The sequence below is a fragment of the Macaca fascicularis genome, chromosome 4 (assembly GCF_037993035.2).
Source record: "Macaca fascicularis isolate 582-1 chromosome 4, T2T-MFA8v1.1".
In the NCBI taxonomy this organism is placed as follows: Eukaryota; Metazoa; Chordata; class Mammalia; order Primates; family Cercopithecidae; genus Macaca; species Macaca fascicularis.
In genome coordinates this window covers 37,968,813-37,985,587 of record NC_088378.1, presented here as the reverse complement: position 1 = coordinate 37,985,587, position 16,775 = coordinate 37,968,813, and the positions used below count along the sequence as shown (strand labels likewise).

Genomic DNA, 16,775 nt, shown 5'->3' with positions numbered 1-16,775 from the left:
CTTTTTTTTTTTTTTGGAGACAGAGTCTCACTCTGTTGCCAGTCTGGAGTGCAGTGGTGTGATCTCAGCTCACTGCAACCTCTGCCTGCCGGGTTCAAACAATTCTCCTGCCTTGTAGCTGGGACTACAGGTGTGCACTACCACGTCCAGCTAATTTTTTGTATTTTTAGTAGAGACAGGGTTTCACCACGTTGGCCAGGATGGTCTTGATCTCATGACCTTGTGATTAGCCCGCCTCAGCCTCCCAAAGTGCTGGGATTACAGACGTGAGCCAATGCACCCGGCCCACCACAATATTTTTAAAGCACCATACTGGAAACTACTCAAATGCCCAATGAGAATGAATGATAAAAACAACTACACAGAACATAATATAGATGAAACCCACTAAGATAATGCTGAGTGAAAAAAGACACAAAATAGTATGTGTAACATTTATAAATAGTACAAAAGTAGGTAAAATAAATCTACAGTGTTAGAAGTCAGGAGACCGGTTCCTCTTAAAGGGCAGAAGTAACTGAAAGGAACAAATCAGACATTATTTCTATCTTGGTGTAAGCATCTTATATCATTCAATCCATAATTTACAAGTTTGGTTTCAATATCATAGAATACCTGTTACTGTGATACTTCCTGTCGAAAAAATCTGTAACGTAGCTCTTAGAGATTTTATCCGATAGCACACAGCAGGATGAAGTTCAGGTTCATAACTATACAAAAGAAGCCACAATTAATATAAATATTTACACCCTGACTAGTAATTTCAAATTTGGTAATGAATCAAGATAAATTGCTTCAAAGACTTACCTGGCATGAGGTCTATTGTTCTTTGTGAATTCTGGCAAACGGATTTCAAATGGCATGTTACACACTGCCAGAACATTAACAACCTTAAAATCTGTAAATATTACCTTTAGGAGAGAAGTAAAACTCAATAAATTTATTTTGAAACAAACAAAAAAATCTGCTCATCATGGCAATCCTTAATAACCATCAATCCTTAAAGCCAAGAGCAAACAAGATAAAACAAAAACATTTTAAGTGTATGTTTAGTACTGTAAGTTATGTAGCATTGAAAGCTTTAATTCAATTTTTTAAAAAGCCCAAAAACTTCATTAAAAAAATAAAACCAGAGGTATTTGCATGATTAAAACAGTATGGGTCTTTCTAATCACATGTTTAATTTCTTAATACTTTTAAGTGAAATATTTAAAACTACTGAGAAAGGACAGAGAATAGTGAGGGAAAAAATTTAAGTCCAGGTCATCCTGCTAGAGTAAAAATGGAACACATGTCACCTTAGAAAGTCAGTAAATACAGAGTGTACACTGGGCTCCAAAAGTCAGATGTTTTTCTCATATGGAATAAGGCAAAATGACATTTCTGTGATAATATTAGTTAGATGTTTATTTTCTTTCTGGGGATAGAGTGATAGAATTGTTTTTAACTAACTGGGATTTCTCTCAACACTTCTAATGTTACACTAAAAGAAGTTCCAAGGCCGAAAACAATGCTCTTAACCTTAATAACTTTGGTCACTCCTACCAACATCTTCAACTGTTTCATCTCATCTTTTCAAACATTCCTCCTAAAACCACAATTTTGGGTAAGCTAACTATCCTTCAACTCAGCCTTGCACACAGCAGTTGCGCAAAGCCAGGAAACTGCAAAGTGGCAGCACTCTCAAATCACAGTACAACTCAAGACTCTCTCTACTGCCACCCTCCCTCAAGCACCAACCCCCACTCCCCACCAGCCATTCAGTCTCCTCCTATCACCCTCTACTTCAGAGAGACTGAGTCATCAGAGGCAAACGTAACTTCCTCTCCCCACTTCCACAAACTTGTCTCAATCCCAAACAGCCTTGCCCTCATCTTCAGGGACCATTCCCATCTTTATCTTTCATTTATTCATCATTTGCAAGTGACCTAGCAAGTCCATAATATGTAATCATTTTATTCAAAGGTATATACCTCTATCAAGTTATAGTGATGAGGCTGACATGCCGGTGACAGTCACGTTACATGTGTGAGAGCCTGCCAGCTGGTGTGTCCATGTCAACGGGCCTCTGCCATTCTCTATTCACCACTCTGACCTGGCATTCTTGAGATAACCAAAAACGATTTTGTTTGTGTACATCAGAGGTGAAAAAAACTTAGAGTTGAAAAGGAAATTAACTTGTGAGGAAACAAGTCTCTTTATGGGAAAGGAATTAGGGAAAAAGCTAGGATCCTTTACAAATACCCACATGGCCAAATTTTGCTACAAATTTTCACACTGAAGGGCAGTATTAAAAAACCTAGAAAAAGTTCAATCATAAGAATAGTATGTATAGTGATTTCTTGAGTCTATTACAATTTTTAATTCTACAAAAATAAATCCTTAAATATTTATAGTTTAGATACTGTTTGAAAATGTTACCTGAAAACCTAGTTTCTGCAGACTGCGGGCTAAGCGTCTGGCACCAAATTTAGCTTCTTCTTCACTATGGTATTAAGGAAAGAAAAAGATTATCAGTTATACAGGAAATAAATTTTATACTGAGGAACACAACAAACTTCACATATGATTTTGCTGTTAAGTCTAGGAAAATGTCCGTTCCATGAGGGAAAAAGCAAAAAATAAAAACAAAAAACCCAAGTAGCATTTACCTTGTTGCTCCAGTGCAAATAATTTTTCCTGAGGACCAAATTGTAGCTGTAATTCTAGGTTTTCTAAGCTTCATTAATACTTTCTGGGGGAAAAAAAAATCTGATTACCTCATAAGCATTATTTTTCACTTATGGTTCTGTTCTATATAGTCATATTAATGTCCAAATACTACTCTCCAAGCTTATCCAAGACTGCAATAACTGCTCTCCAAATCACCCATTTTGAAATCAAGTACAATACTGAACACAAAGAACATATTAATCCAAAAAGACATTTGATTAATTAAAAATACAAGGTGTATAGAAATCTTTCACTCTATATACTTGAAATCAATGTACTCCAAGTACATAAACAATTCAACTCTCATTCCACTCCAGTCACATAACTGGAACTTGCATGGCTCCTCACACACACGAAATCTGTTCATGCCTCAGAAGCTTTGCAGTAGCTGTTGTTTTCATTTGGAATAGTATCCCCTCAATATTCTCACTTCATTCAGGTCTCTTACCAGATGTCACCTCCTGAAGAGAGGCCCTCCCTAACCATTTTCCCTGAAACACCCATCACTTCATCTTTTTCTAATTCCTAACTCTGCTTTCTGCTGTTTCATGGTACCCATCTCTACTTTATATTGTATCCTAGAGTTGAGATGCTTATTACATACTCTAGTCCAACATGGGCATCTTGAATAAAGGAGAAATGTTGGAGCTGGAGATGTAATTAGAAATTCATTAGCTTTGGAAGGCATTTAAAGCTATGGGTTAGAATGAAATAACTACAGAGTGTGTATCAATAGGTCAAGGACTAAGCTCCAAGAAAATATGCAAATTTTAATTTTCATTCCAACTATTCATTAATGGAAATATTTGTTAGATGCCCATTCTACATAAGAAAGACATAAATGCTCACTGACTAACATATAAATGAATCAGATGTTTCTGCTTAAAATTTTTGTTACATTTTGTGTTCTTCATTCTCTGTCATATGCCATATTATCAAACTAGAAAGCTATTAAATCTGGGCAGACTTAAAATTTACCAAAGATCAAGATAAAATTTGAACTAAAATACATCATAAAATTTCATATACAAGTGACTGAGAAACACTTGACTGAGTTTATTCCACATTTAATTGTCTCTCACCGCCACCAGCTTGTCTATCATCTCAGATTTTTCAATTAACCTTCCTTAAAAAAACTATTTCCTTTCCATATGTCATGGTGAAGTACCAAAGCAGTGTTAGGCATATTCCTCTCTAAACTTTTGAGCAGACATATTGATTACTTTTCTAAAGGAAAGATGGGATTGCTGACAAACTTGAAAATCTTTGTGGGTCACTGAAAATTTTAATTGAATTTAATTCATCTTTACTTAGTTTCTAGTACTAAGAATTAATGATGGCCAGGCATGGTGGCTCACGCATATAATCCCAGCACTTTGGGAGGCTGAGGTGGGTGGATCACGAGGTCAAGAGATTGAGACCATCCTGGCCAACATGGTGAAACCCCATCTCTACTGAAAATACAAAAATTAGCCGGGCATGGTGGTGTGCACCTGTAGTCCCAGCTACTCGGGAGGCTGAGGCAGGAGAATTGCTTGAACCCAGGAGGCAGACATTGCAGTGAGCCGTGATCGTGCCACTACACTGCACTCCAGCCTGGCGAAAGAGCGAGACTCCGTCTCACACACACCCAAAAAAGAATTAATGACAATTTACATAGGTATCCTGGCACCTAATTTTTAAAGCTAAACAGAGCCTTGAGATGCATTCTTAATTTTCATAATAAATGTGTAAAATACATATCCATCTCATCAATCTTTGGTTTATAATAATGTCCAATGTCTTTTATAATGTTAATCTCAAAACACTAAGGTTTTATTATTACTTATTAATATTCAGGCTTTAAAATATTACAGGTTTATCAAAAACTAAAATTCAAGATGTCCACGTCAAGATATAAATCATATTATTTTCAGCAGTTTGTTATGAAAGAAAACCATCTACCTTTGTTAAAGAAGAATATGATAATTAAAATACTATAAAAATTATATATAAAGGCATCATTCAAATATAATTACATTTTAATAGGTACATGTGAGAATATAAAGGTCCCTTTCTTCAGTTAAAATAAACTGAGAGAACAATAAAATGTCTCTGTAACCAATGAGTTCTTTGCTGATTCAGGTACCGGCACTCTATGTACAAAAGCTTGAACCTCCATGAGAGGAGGGACTGCTTTTACAGGGCTCACTTCTATATCCAGGACAACCAGCACATGGTAAGGTGATCATAAATTATCTGTAGAATGAATACATTTTAGTATCACTCATAGAACTATAAAATTAGGCTATGTAGTACAAATACGAAAACTCAAATACTTACTCCAACATCACGTTTATAAATTACATTTGCTCCTTCCAAAGCAATCTTCCTTAAGTTTAAATGGCATCTTGTTCTAAAAACACAGACTACATTTGTAATTAGAATGTCCAATGCAACATCACTGTCTGCATCCATTGGGGTGGTTTTAAAATTTAGCTTTCCACCACGAAGATCACATCCTGAGAAATAAAACAAAATAAAGTCATTAAACTTAAATGTTCTGTTAATTCACTTTTCACAAACAATCTTGAAATTGAAATGTAAAAAATGAATCTATATTATTTATTTTTCAAATGTTACTAGAATCAAATCATGTCCCTGGCTGGGCACGGTAGCCCCCGTCTGTGATCCCAGCACTTTGGGAGGCCAAGGTGGTTAGATCATCTGAGGTCAGGAGTTCGAGACTAGACAGGCCAACATAGTGAAACCCGGTCTCTACTAAAAACACAAAAATTAGCTGGGCATGGTGGTGCACGTCTGTAATACCAGCAACTAGAGAGGCTGAGGCGGGAGAATCACTTGAAACCGGGAGGCGGAGGTTGCAGTGAGCCGAGATCGCATCACTGCATTCCGGCCTGGGCGACAGAATGAGACTTGGTCAAAACAAACAAACATTAACAAACAAACCAACCAACCAAATCATGTCCTTTCTTCTCCTCACTAAAAATGTGATTTTTTAAAAAACTAACATGACATCTAATGTACTTCAAAATCTAGGCCTAACTTTCATTCCTTAAATTAAAAAGTAACTTTTACTTGCCAGGAGCTTGCCAGACTCATCTCCTGCTATTCCCCTCTACAAACACTATGTTCCAGGTGTACCACAGTAATGACAACTCCCTAAACGCGCCACGTTCAAGGGTTGGATTCTGGCCCCAATGTCTAACCCTTAGTGGCATATAACCCATCTCATGCAACTTGCTGGCACTATAAAAAAACATGGCATACTTCTATTTCAAGCAGAGTAACTGACTTAAATTTAAAGCAGCAAAAATATGAATAACATTTACTAACAGAATTTTCTCATTACTAACCATTCATTCATTATTTTCTTTCTGAACACCTCTAGACTGAAGATAACGGAGGCAAAAAAATTAAGGCAAAGTCTTTTGTCCTCAAGGAGTTTGCAAACTTGGGTGTACAGGAGGAGCTCTATCAAATAATTTGCATAATACCATTTTTATCAAGATCAGAATCTCCCAACATATATTTGCCCAGACTCTTATGATTTACACAAACAAACAAGCCCCAGTTTTTACTAAGTATGTGACCCATGACCCAGATAAAAAAATTCTCTCTTTGTGTTTTCACACGTCAAAAAATAAACAATGGCAATTTGGCTTAACTCACAAAAAGATCAGAAAATAGTAAAAACATACTATATTTGTCTTTAAAGTTCCTTGCAGCCACAATGTAAAAAACTAGTATTCTTTATAATAAGGATTCGTAATATATAACTACAACAGTGAAGGGGCCAAGAGTCTAAATAAAGAAGGTCTTGTCTCTGCTTTTCAGTTTCTGAGAGAACACAGTGGCAAACCAGACCAAGACTTCTGACACCTCTATGGGACCATATGGCATTCAATTCTGTGTATCAATTGTACCTCAACTTCATTATATTTTTTCACTCTTATATTCCCATATTCCCTTCAATCTGTGTATCTTTTTGTTTTTCTGTTCTTTGTACATGTTTGAGCTACCTCAAATAATTTTTATGTATGAGGAGTGAGGCAGGGGTGACAGCAGGAACTGATGGATAGATATATAGGCAGACAGATTAAAAAGCAGAGGCACAGGGCCAGTTTATTACCATTGGTCTTAAGCATGCGCAATGTCTGACTCACCACTTACTAGCTATCAGAACTTGGGCAAGTTATGTAACCTGTGTCTCAGTGTTCTCATATGTAACATGGAATAGATCATGCCTACCACAGAGCAGTGCTGTGAAAATTATATAACGTATGAAAAGTACTTAGTATATATATCTAGGATATTGTAACAGTAAATGATAGTAAGTATTGATGAAATAAGTTCAAATCAACAGGCAGATCAGAGGATTTCTTCTGATCATGGGAAGTAATCACTACTTCCCATGATTACATTAGAGCCCAGTTACTAAGCCATCTGGACAGCAGCAGGTTTTCTGCTAGGCTCCTGGCTGCTTACCCCAACATCCATTCCACCCTGCCTTCATGACCACAGCTCAGATGTTTAGCTGGGTACAATGTGGCAGAAATAAAATACTATAGACGTCAAGCTCCCTGGCAACAACTGGTATAGCCAACTGGCCACCTGAATATGTTCTGGTCAATGAGACATAAAATAAAATTGTTATGTACCTTCTGGGAAGTCTACTTAGAGCAACCAACTAAGCCAGCAAGGGCTCCTTTGCCTTTCTGCCCTTTTTCATTCTTGCTGTCTAGAGGTTGGATGTGAGAGCTAGAGTTCAAGTAGCCAATTTTGCACCACGAGGCAATGAGGATGACGATGGTTAGAACAACAAGATAGAAGCAGCCTGGGCCCCTGATGCTGTGAATCTCCTTATTCTCCCTGTTCTTCTTAATTCTAGACCTTATGAGGATGAGAGAAAAATCAGTTTCCCTCATGCTGGCTTTCTGTGATACACAGCCAAACCTAATCCTAACTGTTGCACTTCCCTTAAGGATAAGCTACCACAAAGCAACTACTTAAGAAGAAACTCATGCGAATCAACTATCAAATTTACTATTTTACTTGTTTTTATATAAACAGGAGAAAACAAATGGACTGAGATTTACTACTTTGAGTTCTACTCTACTCTGAATTTACTATTTTGAGTTCCACCTGAGGGGACAACACTAAGGACGATATAAGTAAAACTAAGTCAAGAAAAAAAGAGTAAAGCAAATCTGTGTGAATGCAAAAAAGGAGCCTTGAAATTAATTCAAAATTGATGACTTTTTCAGCATTTCAGCAACTTGAATTTTAAAAATAAGGTCATGGGAATAGTTCATCATAAGTTACTAAGTATTCATATTTTATAATATGAGTAACCTGACAAGCAGGCTCAGAAAAGATTGCTTTAATAAGAAGTTTTCAATTAAAGATGCAATATAAAAAGTCAACACTTTTTTAAAAGAGGCAACCCACATGAGAGACCACATTTTTCGAAGCATGAAAAAAGGCCCACTTGCAATCAGTTCATCTGTCTTGCAGAACAAGAGAACAGAACTGGATATTAACAAAGATTTAGTTTTTAAAGCTAAACATATTATATCCCTTTTCAATAGGATAATTAGAATGACAGCCCAATGAAACAGACAAATCTCAATGCCTTTTTTTTTTTTTTTTTTTTTTGAGACCAAGTCTCGCTCTGTCGCCCAGGCTGGTGTGCTGTGACACAATTTTGGCTCACTGCAACCTCCGCCTCCTGGGTTCAAGCAATTCTCTGCCTCAGCCTCAGGCGCCCTCCACCATGCCCAGCTAATTTTTGTACTTTTAGTAGAGACAGGGTTTCACTATCTTGGCCAGGTTGCTCTTGAACTCTTGACCTCGTGAGCTACCCGCCTCGGTCTCCCAAAGCGCTGGGATTACAGGAGTGAGTCACTGCACCAGGCTGACAAATCTCAATTTCTACAAAGCATCTGACTGCCTAACAGGTCCCTTGTATTTTTTTAAGTGTAGTGACATAATTTATCGATGAGTTAAACAGGTCTATCTGACTAAATATTAGTAGTTCAGAGGCTTAGGTTATTCTTGAAAACACACACACCACTTTGTTTAAATTAAAACAAGAAAAACAAAACAGCTAAAGGAAAGATGGAAACTAATTCCCAGAAGGGAATATTCCAAATTGTTTATGACTATGATGGTACCTACACTTAAACATCAGAATCATCTATTTCCCCTATTAAATTCTAAGCTTCTTGAGGTGAAAGACTGTTTTATCGGTCTATATATTCCCATGGCTCAACATCGTATCTAACACATTGTAAATGTTCAATTATTTGACATATGAATGCTATGAAATCCAACATTTCAAACTCCTAACTATATTAAATTTCTCATCTACCTACAATTCCAAATTATTTCTTTTAATTCTAAGCATGAAAAAAAAAAAAAACTGTTAGCAAGGCTGAAACTATTTCCAAAGCCACCTATTTTCACTGAATGCAAAAGAGTTAACGATCTTTTTTTTCCTACAAGCCCTTTGACACAACATTCATGAAAATGCATATACAGTATACTTCATTATATTTCATGGTGGTTTACAAATGATTTTTTTAAACTGGTTGTATAGATTCCAAGGGGAATGTGTTTAAGCAACTCCACCAAAAATACAGCATTTGAAAGCGACATTTAAACTCACAAGGCTATTAAGCCTGATAACCATGGCACTACCATATATTTAAGATACACAAAAAGGCAAAAAGAACACAACGAACATCTATGTACCCATCATTCCGCTTAAAAAGTAAACATTACAATACAACTGATGCCTCCCCATGCAGTTCTTCCAAATCACATCCTCCTCACCTTTCCCTCCAGAGAAAGCCTCTACTTTCAATTGCAGTCTTATCATTCTCATGTTTCTCTTAAACTTATTATACATACACAGTGTTATATCCCTAAATCCAACTAATTCTTGATTTTTAAAAGATTATTGATGAATCTGGTTTGCTAATACTTCCTTTAGTTATTGGGTAGAATTAGCTTATACTCTTCCTTTCTCGTATTGTCCTTATCTGGTTTGAGCATCAAGGTTACTATACTAGACTCATTACACAATTTAAGGTGGTTTCTTTTTTCTTTCTTTTTTAATTCTCTGGAAGACAGGTTAGCAGATGTTACCTGAAAATTAACTGCAACTGTTTGTTGTTTGAAAAATTTTTAAAGACAATTTCTAATTTTTAAATTAGACTGAATTTAAACTTTTAACAGTGTTAAAATAATTAATGTCTGCTTTCTTCAAGTCTATTTTGCTAAATTATATTTTCCATTTCTTCTATATTTTTAAAATTTACTGGGCATACGATTCTTCATGGTTGTCTTAATAATCTTTTAAAGTCTCTGTTGTAGCCACTTACCCTTTTTTCATTGCAGTGTCATTAACTCCTGTTTTTTATTGCTCTTGTCAATCTTACTTTTCCACTTTGGTTTCTTCCCAGAACAAACTATCAGTAGCTGATCCTCTCTATTGAATTTTTTGCGCATGTCCATTGTTTCCTTCCTTCTACAGATTTAATATATTCTTTTTCTAATTTCTTACATTAAAGTATTTAAGTTGAATACTGAACACTTTAGTTTTTAACTGTATTTTCTTGTATAAACATTTAAGACAATTATAACCCAGTGCCTTAGGTGTGACTGAAGCTGGATATGTGTTTTCATTATCCCTTAATTCTAATGATATTAAAATTCATTTTTTCTTAGACGAATAATTTATTTAGCAGTTCTCTGCATTTACTAGTAATTGAAGAAATGCTAACTTAAAAGAATAAGACACCACTTACTTATATTGGCAAATATCAAATGGTGTTGAAAGTGTGAGTAAATCAGCGTTCTCTTATAGTCTGGTACAAAGACTTTCTATAGGAGATACTCTGGCCGTGTGTATTCAGATAACTTAAAATGTGAATGTATGTGGAACTACAGTCAATGAGTAACGTTAAGAAATAACTGAACTTGGCTGGGCACAGTGGCTCACGCCTGTAATCCTGGCCCTTTGGGAGGCCGAGGTGGGCGGATCACAAGGTCAGGAGTTTGAGACCAGCCTGACCAACATGGTGACACCCTGTCTAAAAATACAAAAATCAGTCGGGCGTGGTGGTGCATGCCTGTAATCCCAGCTACTCAGGAGGCTGAGGAAGGAGAATTGCTTGAACCCAGGAGGCGGAGGTTGCAGTGAGCTGAGATCACGCCACTGCACTCCAACCTGGGTGCCAGAGTGAGACTCCATCTCAAAAAAAAAAAAAAAAAAAAAAAGAAAAAGAAAAAAGAAATAACTGAACTGACCTAAGTATAATAAGATGACATACTGCAATTTCATTTATGGCTGAAACAACCTGCACATCCAATGAAAAGGAACTAGTTAAATAAAGTACAGTACAGTCTTATATAATAGACTACTAAATGGAATTTATAAATTATAAAACTAGATAGATGTAGAGATATAGACAGAGGTCCATAATGTTTGTGAGAGTAGAAAAAATTATATGTCTAATCATGAGTTCATTCTGGCTTATGAATCTACATATGCACTTACATAGTTACATCTGCCAAAATGTTAACAACTGTTTTATTCAGAGAATTGGCACAGCAGGGTGACTTTTTTTTTTTTTTTTTGGGGTAAGGTCTGGATCTTTTAAAATAAAAAAAACAAATATTATATATAGTTTAATATAAAAAAAAGTTGTTCCCATTTTGATTTAAATACAAATACCAATTATTTGCCCACTGCCCAAGTCCTAATATTAAGACATAGCTTGATCAGGTGTTTTGTCCTGTTTCTCAAGGAAATGGCTTAGTGTGATTTATCAAATATTTTCTTAGAAAAAAGGCAAACTTCAAAACTGTAGCTGTCTTCCCTTCAGGAAGTGGCACATTTCTAGCCTTCTATTAAAATGCATCATAGAATTTAAAGCACATTCTTCCCCACTCAATGATTCTGTGTACAAGAACACATCATCTGTATTTTTGGTCCTCTTTCTAGTGGTATTCAAGAACATTACTCCAGCAAGTATAAGGAATTGAAACCTTAACTGGAAGACATCGCCACCTTCTGGCTTTTACGACAAATGGCATCATTTAAAATTTTCCACACCAGGAAAGATACTTAAACTGAAAGGCCACAATAAACCCTGTCATAAACACGAAGCAAAAATAAATCTAAAATCTAATTGAAAGACAAGAGAATAAATAAACCTGAGAATATAGAAAAGAAGAATCTAGCTACTTAAAGTGGACTCAAGTTGAAGCTGAGGATACAGAGGAATGCGCCTCAAGGTTCTAACCACAAAATTACCATCTATGATCTGAGAAATGGCAGAAGCAGGGAAGGACTGATAATAGACCAATTTGCAAACACAATATGAACCCACATGGTCTCCTAGAGATAGTTCTTTTCTAAAAGAAAGACACACCATACAAAGTAACCTCATATCCTTTATAAAGCTCCCAAAATAGCAGATTAGGAAATAGACATTTTGTGTCCCAATCCCAACACATTACTTGACAGTCTCTCAACACATGCCTAGGATCAAGATGAAGAAAAGCTAACATTTGCCTTTTAGAACGATGTTCTTTTGTATCTGTTTGATAGTATAAAATAAGCCTTATAAAAGGGGGCTCTGACCTAGTGTTTCCGTTATGTGACACTGGGCCACTTACTTAACTGCTCTCTAAATCTTCATTTTCTCATCTATAAATTGGTGAAAATATCACCTGTACCTCCCAGGGTGCTTTTAAGGATTAAATATTATTATCTATGCCAACTATATAGCATACAGTATGTGTTCATTAAATGGTGGCTATTACTGACAGACGGATTCACCAATAGTTGAATATTAATTGTATTATTTAATGAACTGATGCAAAACTTGAGAACAGTTACGGGGGGCGGGGGGAAACACCAAGATCATAATGGGTTAGGCAAGGGTCAGCACACTACAGCCAATGGGCCAGTGCCTGTTTTCCCTGTTTTGCAAAAGTTTTATTGGAACACAGCCATGCCCATGTGTTTCCATAATGACTATGCAGCACAACTGAGTAGTTGTGACAAGAACCAAATGAACCACAAGCCTAAAATATTTACTCTCTGGCCCTTTAAGAAAAAGTTTGCTGATTACCGGACAAGCCCAAAGAGGTACTACCAAGAAAATAAAATTTATCACTGATAAATGTAAGACCCACATTTTTAATTAAAATGACAAAATGTCTGTATAACATGGTCCTTGATTGGATCCTGGTTTTAACAAATCAGTATAAAAGATATTTGAGAGAAATTTGAGTGATTTGAGTGGATCTGAATAGATTTGAGTGACATGAAATTATGAAATTACTGTTAATTTTTTAGAAGAGAAAACAGAGTGGTTATGTAGACAGACTTTTTTTAGAGATGTACACTCAAACACTTGGGGGAATGTCATATCTGCAATTTAACTTTAAAATCTTTCACTGTTTGAACTCAGTAACAAATACATTGAGATACAATTTCAGAAGATTCTTGATGTCTGGAATCTTGCCATCAAACAAATTTGGATAATCTATTCTAAGATACAGCACAGACTTGGATGTTAGTTATCATAGTATTTTAGGACCAAAAAATGCTGTATTACTGCTTCACCTCTTAACGATTATTAGATCAAGATGACAGAGATTACATCAAACTAAAAAGCTTTTGCACAGCATAGGAAACTATTAACAGGGTGAAAAGCCAACCCACAGAACAGGAGAAAGTATGTGCAAATTATATATCTGATAAGAGATTATATCCAGAATATATGTAAGAAATTCAACCAACTCAGCAAAAGAAACAAATAATCTGATTAAAAAATAAGCAAAACACCTTAACAGACATTTCTCAAACGAAGATACACCAATGGCCAACAGGTATATGAAAAAATGTTCAACATCACTTATCATAAGGAAACCGCAAATCAAAACCACAATGAGATACCACCTCACTCCAGGTAGAATGGCTATTACAAAAACAACAACAACAACAACAAAAACACCTATGTATTGATGAGGATGTGAAGAAAAGGGAATACTTTACACACTGTTGGTAGGATAGTAAACTCATACAGCCACTATAGAAAACAGTATAGAGGTTCCTCAGAAAATTAAAAATAGAACTACCACATGATCCAGCAATCCCACTACTGAACACATATCCAAAGAAAATGAAATCAGGATGTTGAAGAGATTTCTGCACTTTGCTATTTACTGCAGCACTACTTATAATAATAGCCAGGATACAGAATCAATCTAAGTGTCCAACAATGGAAGAATGGATAAAAATGTGAATAATCAGCTGTAAGAAATAAAGAAATCTTGTCATTTGTGACATTAGTGAACCTGGAGGACATGATGTTAAACCAAGCCAGACACAGAAAGACAAATTCCTCATGATCTCACTCATATGTGGAATCTTAAACAAAACAAAACAAAAAAAAAGAAGGTGTTATCATAGAAGCAAAAAGTAGAAGAGTGATTAAGAGAGACTGAGGAGAAGAGGATGAGAATAAAGGGAGGTTGGTCAATGGATATAAATTTACAGTTGGATAGGAGGAATAAGATATGGTGTTCTATTGCACAGTAGGGTGACTATAGTGAACAGTAAGTCTTGTATATCATAAAATAGCTGGAAGACAGGCTTTTGACTGTTCTTGCCACAAAGAAATGATAAATGCATGAGGTGATAGACGCCCTACCCTGATTTGATCACTATCCAACAAATTTGTACCTCATAAATATGTACAATATGTACAATCATGTGTCAATTAAAAAATAAAAAACCAGCCTGGGTAACACAGAGAGACTCAATTTCTACAACAAATTTTAAAATTAGCCAGGTATGGTGGTGCACGCCTGTGGTTCCAGCTACTTGGGAAACTGAGGTGGATTGAATCTGGGAGGTTGAGGCTACAATGAGCTATGATGGCGCCACGGCATTCCAGCCTGGGTAACAGAGTGAGACGCTGTCTTAAAAAAATAAAACAAAATAATAATAATAATAATAATAAAACCTTGGTGACAGATATATGAGTGTTTATTACACTAGTCTCTCCACACTTCTGCCTACAAGTTTCCATAATAATTTCTAACAGCTGTTTAAGATTAGGACTTTATTTAATAAAAGGTTAAGACAACATGGGGTTCAAAATGTACTGTACTACTTAAACAAACACATACTCACATAAACCTAGGTTAGATAAGAGTGTCCAGATGAAAGAAAGTAACAGCCTTTGCTATTAAAATATCTGCAATATCCAGAATTTATCAAATTATTAAAGATATTATTTCCAAATATCCAAAGGAAAGTACGATGGTGTGAGATATAAAAACATTGAGCTATGTGAAGAAAATCTTAGGACATTTAGCATAAGAATGGAAAAAGAGTAGTTGTTCTCAAATAACTGAAGAAAAAAGAAAATTGACAGAGTCAATTGAGGTCACAAGAAAAATCTCATGAAGCCACACAAAAAAACCACACACTTACACTGCAAAGTGGTGGGCTCTCCAGAAGATACGTGTCCAAAAAGGGAAGGTAGGGCTAGATAATTAACCAACAGTTAGGAGTGGCACAAAACAAGTCTTCCATTAGATGAAAGATGAGACTAGACTGATGGTTTTTAATATTCCCATCTAATTCTAAAATCCCAGGAGTCTAACATATTAGATGAAGATACATTCTAGACAAACGTAGGAATTATACAGTAAATTTCCATTTTAATTCTAGAAGTATTCTGTTAGTTTAGATAAATTATCATCAATTCTGAACTCCCCACTTTCCCTTCAGCATGCATTTGTGTTCAAAGGGGCAGTAATGGGAGAGAGTTAGATGCACTAAGGTCTAACAGTTGAAAACCTTGAACTTGTTGGGCAGGATGACATTCTATCATGAGGACATTTTTGTGTCTGGCCCAAGAGCTTATACTTTAGGAGTCAGTCCACAGGGTTGGCATTTTTGTAGTCTAGCCACATGAAGAAAACTTTACAGTTTGCCTGGCCATAAAAAACCTTGTATCTTCCAAAGAAAAAGACTGTATACTATACCACCCGTAAAACACTTAACAAATGCTTAAGTGAAAGCAAAAGTATTTGATGTACAAAAACCATCATTACATTAAGTTAAACAGAAAGTTGAAGTATCTTCATTACATATGTCTACTTACTATCTATGAGACTCAATCAAGATACTCAGTCTGAAGGCTGTTAAGCAGGTAGCATTCATGTGAATAATTTTGTATCAAAGTGAATTATGGTTAAAAAAATCTACATTAAGAAAGCTACAAGGTACTGTTTTTTTAATGGAAATTAGTCAACAACTCTGAGGTTGCCAGCATCTATTTACTAAAAAAAAAAAAAAAAAGGGTATTTTATGCTTTAGTCAATGACATTATTTGTAATGGTGTTTAAAAGATGATGGGGAAAGATTTAAATGATACTGATTTTCTGAATGACTGCTTAAGAAAAGATAAGTTCAATGGTTTACGCTCTCATGAAAAAGTTCTCGTCGAAAAAATGAAATATTTTGCAATATAAGAAGATATATCTTATATTGAAAACCTATCTCATCTTAATAATGTTTAAACAGTAGCCTAGTTAATATTTTCACTGTTTCGACGAATACCAAAATATATCTATAAAGTAAGAAAACTTGGATGCTGGCTGGGCATGGTGGCTCACGGCTGTAATCTCAGCATTCTGGGAGGTCAAAGTGGGTGGATCATTTGAGGTCAGGAGTTCGAGACCAACCTGGTGAAACCTCGTCTTTACTAAAAATACAAAAATTAGCCAGGCATGGAGGTGGGTGCCTGTAGTAGCTACTGGGGAGGCTGAGGGAAGAGAATTGCTTGAGCCCAAGAGGTGGAGGTTGCAGTGAGCAGATTGTGCCACTGCACTCCAGCCTGGGCGACAGAGTGAGACTCTGCCTCAAAAGAAACAAAACAAAACAAAACAAAAACACTTGGATGCTAAGACAGTAGACATGAATTGTAATGGAAGCTACACGACAGTGGACTAGTTCTGAACTGCTC

General features: G+C 35.8%; 1 protein-coding gene across 2 annotated transcripts in view; it reads right to left on the bottom strand.

Annotated features, from left to right (window-relative positions):
* The window catches only part of TBPL1 (TATA-box binding protein like 1), a 36,456-nt gene that overhangs the window by 3,006 nt on the left and 16,675 nt on the right, over positions 1-16,775 (bottom strand). For both annotated transcript variants that reach the window (XM_005551890.5, XM_045391506.3), the window contains exons 2-6: positions 5,035-5,213; positions 2,652-2,734; positions 2,422-2,485; positions 808-911; positions 616-710 (exon numbers count right to left, since the gene is read on the bottom strand). In XM_005551890.5, the coding sequence (XP_005551947.1) occupies positions 616-710; positions 808-911; positions 2,422-2,485; positions 2,652-2,734; positions 5,035-5,169 (481 nt within the window). In that variant the 5' untranslated portion in view covers positions 5,170-5,213. The remainder of the gene's footprint in view (positions 1-615; positions 711-807; positions 912-2,421; positions 2,486-2,651; positions 2,735-5,034; positions 5,214-16,775) is intronic.